This window comes from Triticum aestivum, chromosome 7B (genome assembly GCF_018294505.1).
Source record: "Triticum aestivum cultivar Chinese Spring chromosome 7B, IWGSC CS RefSeq v2.1, whole genome shotgun sequence".
Classification (NCBI taxonomy): Eukaryota; Viridiplantae; Streptophyta; class Magnoliopsida; order Poales; family Poaceae; genus Triticum; species Triticum aestivum.
In genome coordinates, this window is record NC_057813.1 from 1,749,053 (window position 1) to 1,757,316 (window position 8,264).

Here is an 8,264-nt window from a genome sequence, read left to right on the forward strand (position 1 = left end):
TTTATAGCTATTACAGTCCAAGAGTTGGTATACTAAAAAGAAGAGATGAAAATGAGAGGTGAAGGTACAGTAAGTGGCGCTTAAGAAAACGGAAAATTATCAACTGGTAGCTTTGCGGGCACCCCTCTCCCCTCCCCCGAGCGGCCGGGAGGGGTAACCCTAGCGCCGCCGCCGGGTTACTATCCGTCCATAACTGTTTTCCCCATGGTCCTACTATCCCTCCATCGAAATTGCTGATGTTTGGTGTGCTCATTCAACAGATGCAGATCTTCATCAAGACCCTCGGAGGCAAGACGATCACCGTCAAGGTCGATCCAGAGGACACCGTCTACGTTGTCAAGGCAAAGATTTAGGATCAGCAATGCCTCTGAGGATGAATGCACCCTTCACTTCGATTTGCGGCCCCAGAGAAGGAAGATGCTAGTCCTATTTAAAACGTTGACAACCAAGATCTTCGCTCTTGAGGTCGATAACTTGGAAATAGTCGACAGTGTCAAGGCTAAGATCCAAGTTGAGGAGGGCATTCCTGTGGACCAGCATAGGCTTATCTTTGCTCGGAAACAGATGGAAGACTTTCGCACCCTGGGGGAGTATGGCATCAAGCACCAGGACATGATTCACCTGGTGCTCCGCCTCCGTGCCTGACTAGCGAGTGCTACCAAGACTCTCCTCCCAGTATGCTTCAGATTCTTTCTGTTTGCAAATTGTCCAGCCGTGCGGAAACCTGCGTAAGAGTGTGTGCTAGTATGTCAGAAGTATTTGCTACCTGCAGGCTACAATCAGTATGGTCGAAATGTACGTCATGTGCCTTTCTGTCTCGCCCTGTGGTGCCAGTGAAAACGCAGACGTGGCCAAAGAGCGCGGGTTAATGTTGTTCGAAGTATTTGCTACGAGCACTCTGTTATCAAGAATCAAAGCATTTGCTACTGCATTGCTCAAATTTGGCCTGCTAATGTCTTTATAGCATGAAGTAGCTTCCTTGGCTTGCTTATTTTGCTTGAGGGTATTTCATGAATTTACACAACCCTGCGGTATTGGTCCGCGCACGTTACCAGATTTACTCAGAAATTCAGAAACACACAAGAGCATTGCATATTTTTTTCTAAATTTTGACAACCATATTCATGTAAAGCAGCACTCACAGTTGTATATTGGACAGGGAGTATTTCTTACAGGAAACTTGGGAGACATGTTAGATCTTTGTGTAAAAAATATAAACAACCAACCAGTACAGCAAGCATGAACAAATTTGTTTGACTTGCCTCTAATGCTTTGGCTCGACACCGCCACTCGCAAAGAGCCCCACAGAATTATAGATGAATCCCCATACTCTTAATTTTTTGGTATTCATTCACTAATGAGAAGGAACGGAGGAACGTGATTACGATAATCTGGAGGATTTGGCAGCTAAGGAATGATCAATTGCATGATAAACCAGTTCCACAAATGACAATAATAACAAAGATTTATTTTCGCAAATATGCTTTACAGCATATCATTGCATTGATAGAGGGAACAAAGATTTTTTTTCCGTCTAGTTACATGAGCTCTTTGTCTAATTCAGTGCAAGGACGGCCATGACCCTATGAAGGGGAAATGAGTAGTTGATGGAGTATACAACCGGTCAGTGCATAAGGTGATACCACCCATGCCCCATGGCGGCCATCGGTGGAGGGGACCTTGGCGTTATCGGTGGATGGAGCTTTTCTGTGCAATGGAGAAAGATGCAGGGGTGGTTATCCGCGACTAGGCTGGCCACCTTGGCCTTGCAGCCTGTAAATACATAGCTAGGTGTGGAGATGCTCTTGAAGCAGAGCTACTGGCTGCCATGGAAGGAGTGCTTGCGGCACGCACGTATGTAGCAGGGTCGTTTGTCCTCCAAACGGACTGCTCAAATCTGATAAAGGTACTGAATAATCCGAGCCAAAACAAATCACGTCTAGGCTAGCTCGTTATAGAGTTGAAGGATCTATTCGTTGAAGTGTGGGAGCTGAATATCATGAAAAAGATAGAAAACAGAGTAGGGTTGCAGATTTCCTAGCTAAATCATCACGCTCAGAGCATCTCTTGGGTGAAGGTACATCAGTTGGCGCCTAAAGGGGCAACTAAATCATAGCCGTCGGATAGAGATCTGACACGGGCTACATCACCTGCTTCACTTGAGCGGGTGACGGTTCACCAGTGCATCTCGACCGTTGATTTTTGAACTGGACGACTTCGTTGGCTGTAGCTCTTTTCAGAAGGGAAACCAGATGATTTATCTGATTCTGCGCCGTCAAGAGCCTTCCCTTGGAAGAAACCCAGATGATTTACCTGGTGTATAACCTTCAGATTGAGTTTGAGGATGACAGCCTGTTTGCTGAGGCACCTGCTGCCACTGGTGTTGATATGCACGAGGGCGATGATGGCACGGGAGGCAAGGAGACTCCGGGCCGCTGATCCTGGACAAGAGTTGGCCGAGGGACCGGGGTCAGTTGCTCAGACGACCGGAGGTGGGACGGCGCCGCCCTCTTCTGTGCCGTCGACCACTCTGAGATTTGGATCCATTGAGCCTGCTACTGCGCCTCCGAGACTATGGAGCGAGCGGGTGGAATCTCTGGAGGAGTTTGAGCACTCTTTACCTGTGTTGGACTTTGAGGGCCCAGGCGTGGAGGGTTCTGGCGCGGAGGGGGGTCCGGAGATTGTGTTCTCGCCTCCCTCGAATATTGTTGTGTCGGCTGAGCTGCAGGTGGTGGTTCCGAGCTTGGCTGGGGGTTCGAGGCAGGTGGCCTCGGCGCCCCCTTCTCCTCTTGCTCCGGTCGGGGCTACCGGGAGGGAGGAGTTACCTTCGGGAGGGGGGCCGGGGCAGGTGGCCTCGGCGCCCTCTTCACCTTTCGCTGGGCTGGTACTGCAGGTGGCAGGTCCGGTCGTTGGAGGGGGCTCGGGGCAGGTGGCCTCGAGGCCCTCTTCACCTTCTGCGCCTAGGGGGATCGCCCCACCCTTGGCGCCGGTGAGCACTCCCGGCCTGCGGTCCGGGGTGGAGGGGGAGCGGGGGCAGGTGGCCCTTGCTTCCCCATCATCTGACTCGGCGCCCTCTCCCGGTCATGGGGACCGATTGAGTGTTCGGAGGGTGACAGTCGGTCACTCCCCGGGCAACTTCACGCGGGAGGAGGTTATTCAGTTCGGCGGGATTCCGGACCAGGAGTCTGAGGGTCGACGGTTGAGCTGTCGGCTTCAGGGCCGTCCGGAGGTGGACGACATGCAGCAGCGCTGCGCCGTGAGGGCGGCCAAGCTTCGTGACGTGTCCAGGTCACTACTGGTATGTCGGTGAATACTTCGAATACTATCTTGCATTTTTCGAATGATGAGATTGTTGATAATGCAAACCAAATAGGAATTTCACTAGGTAGTAATGAGAGTGAAGTTTCTAATTCTATAAATGATTTGCTTGATCTGGAAGCCGCGAGGGCCCTAGAATTGATTCGTAACTTAGCCGCCGTAAAACCCATGAATGATTCTGAGATTGATGCTTTGGGAGTCCGGGTGCTCGATGAGTTTTGTGCTGATCTCGCGCCCCCCCTCCCGGAGCCAGAGGAGGAGGATGAGAATGTCGAGATGCACTACACCACGACACCACAATGGCGACATGCATCTGTTGGCAAAGCTGTGCATTTCCGACACATTATCTGTCCAAAGCAACGCCGACACAAAAAGTATTAGTATTGCTCAACATTTTCGATGTTTTATCTGTCGCTAATGTTTAACAGTCCATCAACATACTATGTGTCGGCGTATGTTTGACTACCGTTGGATTATGTGTCGCCGAAGCTTAGCCACAAGAAAAGTGTCGGCATTTGTTTTATCCTCACCCACTTATTTTGACCAGCGCGGCATAAGCCCAAAGTATCGAGCGGCAAGCAGCGCGTGAAAGTGCGAAAGCCCAAACATATAATAATTCTGTAAGTCTCCTAGCCCCCTCTTCCCCCCGTCCACTCCCACCTCTCTCGCACAACACACACATTAAACCTAAATCGCCGCCGCCGCCGCCCCCGACCTGCCCGCAGATTTGCTTGCGTCGCCGCCTCCCCCACCCCAGCATCCCATCCCTTGGCCCGTCATATGGTCCTGTGTGTTGGCCCGTCATCCACTGCCGAGGAGCTGCTGCCCCGTCTGCAGCCAAGGAGCCACCGCCCGCCTAGGAGATGGCGAGGAGGCAACTGCAGTTCTGGAGTCGCCCCGCCTTTCTTCTTCCTCCACCAGCGACCCCTGTCCAGATCCACCGCAGGTAAACTTCATAGGACGTTAGCTCAGATCCATTCTAGGTCCTTTGCATCTCCGTGGATGTTAGTTCCCATAAGTTCCAGGCTTTGCTCTTGTTCTATCTTCTTTAATCTCATCTCCTCTTGCATCTTGTCTTTTCACTTATCCAGTGACCAGTGGTGGACACGCTCATGTGTGAATGTTTATCAATAACTACTGTACATAGTACATATTAATTTTCAGAGACCAGATTTTAACTACTCGAGGGTACAGATTTAGAAAGAAAAATGTAACAGAGTTGTGGCACACCTTTTGGGTTAACATTGCTGTTTGAGGAGGCTCAAGTGGAGAGCTCCCAAAATTTCAGAGATCTAATTCACCGGATTATGTGATTTGACCAAAGTTTTAAATAGCGCGCTAAGCATCTTAGCGCCGGACCTCTTTCAAATGCTATAGCGTGCTATAGCGGAGCTATAGCGCGCTATTTAAAATGTTTGTTCATTTGTTTGGACCAAAGTCTCTTAGCGCAAGACCTTTTATAAACGCTATAGCGTGCTATAGCGGAGCTATAGCGGGCTATTTGAAACAGTGGATTTGACACAGAAACTCAGTTACTGTCGATATAAGAAGTATGCCTTTAAGCATGTGCTACTTTCTAGAGAGAGAGAAAAATCCATGTTTCACTTCATTTTCTTCAAATAAACTTAACAACAAAGATTCAGATTTCATGTATGTTCGGTAGGATTGTAAATCTGCCTGTGATCCTTTTGTTTTATTGGTTTATGCCGCGAAAACAGGGACCAAGGGTTAGCCTTACAATTGTGTGTGATCCATATTAGTGCCTTCAATGTATCTCATGTCTCTGAACTTTCTTTTTCTTGTACTGGATATCTTCTTGTTCTTTCACTCCTAATCAGTAGACTTCTCATAATCTAGGTGCTCATTATTTCTACTTGTTTGTTTTCCCACAGATCACAAGTTTAATGTTTACTGAATCAAAAAATCTTCTGAATCTGTTATCATAGCCTCCATTTACTGTCGGCTGAAGTCTGTTTGTGGCAATCATATTTTAACTTCTGTTTTAGTCTGCTCAAGTGGAGAGCTCTGTAAACTTAAATCAAAGTCACAAAATTGTAGGGATAAAAGGGGTAATGACAAATTGCATTTCTCTAGTCTCAGTTTATTCGTGGCACCCTACTATTTACGTTTTTGTCTATTTGGTATGTATATTCGTAATGAATTCCCACTTCTCCTATCTATATTTTTTTCGTCACTATGTTTCTTAATTATACTACTTAGTGCAGTTTTAACCTGCTGCTTCTCGATAAAAGTTGTTGCCATGTATTTTACTCATCACATAATTTGCACAGTATGCATATTTTTCCATTATTTTTTAGTATTAAGCATCATGGTCTGATATGTGCTATTTGCAGGAGAAAAGATGGAAGGAACAAGAGGTGGAAGTGAGCTCCCTACATATGAACAATCTAGGCTTGCAAGTATTGCAGAAAACAAAAGGAAGTTGAGAGCTCTTGTTGAAATAAAAAGAAAATATTTAGCATTGGGAGAAAACACGAGGCCCTCTTGGGAAGTAGGCGGCCCGTCCTAGCGAGCCAAGAAGAAAGTTTATTCAGAGTTGTCATTGCTACATGTAGCTGGTATCAAGAGTTATGCTCGTAGCAGGCATGAATTGGTAAACTCAATCATTTCTTTTTGAAATTGATCCATCCGATTAGTTGGTTTTCTAATTACTAGAGAAAATAAATTTGTTGCAGGCTGAAGAACTTGGCTATGACCCGCAGAGAGATGAAATATTTGTCAGAGAACATATACATAAAATTGGAGTTCCTACCGCACAAGCAGAGACACAAATTGTTAGTCACACATACACATCATGTGTTTTTCTTTAGTACAGCCATGCACGTGACTGCATATCAATTGATGACAAGTATAGACTGCACCGACTTCATTGTGGAAATAAATTAGGTGCCTCATTTGCTTTTTTTTGGAGAAACAACCTGAAGAAGCAGCTGAACCACCACCAACACTTGCAATTGAAATTCAATTTCGTCGACAAGATGAACAAGTTTCTACTCTACTAGAGGGCACGGAACAAATGCAATGCCAAATTGGAGAGATGCATCAAGTTCTCTTTTCTCAAGGAATCGGAAATGTGGAAACACCAAGTATTATTCTTGTCAAGTTTTTTCCATGAGATGACACTGCTATGTTTCGTTTGATCTTTGGGTCAGGAAGACATAGGTTCAGAATGGGGAAAAAGGTCCTCAGTTTGAACTAAAGACTACTCCCTCCGTAAAGAAATATAAGAGTGTTTATATCACTAAAGTAGTGATCTAAAGGCTGATCTTATATTTCTTTACAGGGGGAGTATTATTTTTCTTTTGGGCAATCTTTGTATTTTTCTTGTCAGGTTTCATGTTTCATAACTAAACACATACAGTGCAGTTTGTAGTGTCATTATAAATAGATGATGCATCAGGCTACTAGAGTATCTAGTTTCTATCAGAAATATATAAGAATTAAGGGCATGATAAGGTGATACTAAATCTGGGTTATAGCAGAATGTAGAATGTTGGGTTTCTATGTTTATATGTTTATATCTGGGTTATATCAGAAATATATAAGAATTAAGGGCATGATAAGGTGATACTAAATCTGGGCTATGCTGACTTTGGTTTATATTCTAATAAGGTTATCTTTTGTAATTCGAATCTTTTCTTTATAACTATAGCGTGCATGAACCGCAGTGACATGCATAATTTTTATTTGAGAGTTCAGGCAATCAAGTATCAGTTTACTTTTCTTGTACGCAAGTTGGTATGTTGTACATCTTCTGTTTCTTAGACCTTTGGACTCAAAGGCAACTCATGAATTCAAATACATTGTATTATTTCAAATATTGCTGAAACATATGAGTTCTTTTGTAGGGACAAATGGTGGAGAGTAGCAAGTCCACTAGTTGATCAAAGATGTTCTCGTGATTGCTTTTATTGAGAACATGGATGACACATTTTGGTCATATGGAAGTTGATTTGGTTTGGCGATTGAAGAGTTTGTCTTCCATAATATTCTGTAGCAATAGCAGTCCAGTGAACAAGCACTTGGTCTCTTATGAACTTTGGCCATTATTTTTGTAACATGCCTCTCTTGTATATCTGACTTGTGAATTTCCATAATGGTTGTAATTAACTTGATTGAAGAAATCTAATGAATCTTCTATATAATTGAATGAATACATTGGTCAACGATATCTTGTGGTGAATAGAAGAATGCAATTTTTTGTATGTATTGCATATTGAACATGAATTATATATTATGAATGTAATTTCATTCAAAATATTGTGCATTTGCATTTGTCCTGAAATGAAGAACACTGGCAGCAAATGTGTCGGTAGATGTATTTGACGTCACACAAACTGTCGGCATAGCACATTGATAGACAAACTGTCGGCATAGCAATGGACGTCGCACAATCTGTCGGCATAGCACATTGACAGATGAACTGTCGGCATAGAGTTGTTCGTCGGTGTAGAAATGTCTGTCGGTATAGATCTCACAAAAGGTGTCATAATTTCTGTCGGCATAAATTTATCTGTCGGCAAAGACCTTTCCCGGCGGGACTATAGGCGACAACTCCTTTCTGTCGGGAAAGGTCTTTGCCAACAAAATATGTGTCGCCTTAGGTGACCTATGCCGACAGATTGTTTGACGTTGCTTTGAGTGTCGTGGTGTAGTGATGGTTGTAGTTAGTCAGAAACGGGGAGAGAGGACCGGGTGGGCACGAGGACCAGCCCTAAGCGCAAATGGAAGCGCAAGATATACCCGACATCCGCGGTACGTAGGAGTGCTAGGATCCGCCCGGCTAAAAAATTTCATGATGAGATATGAGAGGAATCTTTTGGAATAGCAGAGGTCTTAAGGACTTGGCTAAAAGGAGGTTCCTTGCAGAAGCATCCATCGAGCATAGTTTGGACTTTATTGCGTTGTCGGAAACGGGTAGAGCA

At 44.9% G+C, this 8,264-nt stretch overlaps 1 protein-coding gene and 1 long non-coding RNA gene across 2 annotated transcripts in view; both read left to right on the forward strand.

Annotated features, from left to right (window-relative positions):
• Positions 1–931, forward strand: part of LOC123162169 (polyubiquitin-like) — a 42,000-nt gene extending 41,069 nt beyond the window's left edge. Inside the window, exon 3 of the mRNA XM_044579960.1 lies at positions 261–931. Coding sequence (XP_044435895.1) covers positions 261–353 — 93 coding nt within the window. The 3' untranslated portion in view covers positions 354–931. The remainder of the gene's footprint in view (positions 1–260) is intronic.
• Positions 932–3,977: 3,046 nt separating this feature from the next.
• Positions 3,978–7,399, forward strand: LOC123162797 (uncharacterized). Its single transcript, XR_006481478.1, has 3 exons — positions 3,978–4,264; positions 5,673–5,932; positions 6,015–7,399. It is a non-coding gene; the product is annotated as an uncharacterized lncRNA (long non-coding RNA).
• The last annotated feature ends 865 nt before the right edge of the window (positions 7,400–8,264 follow it).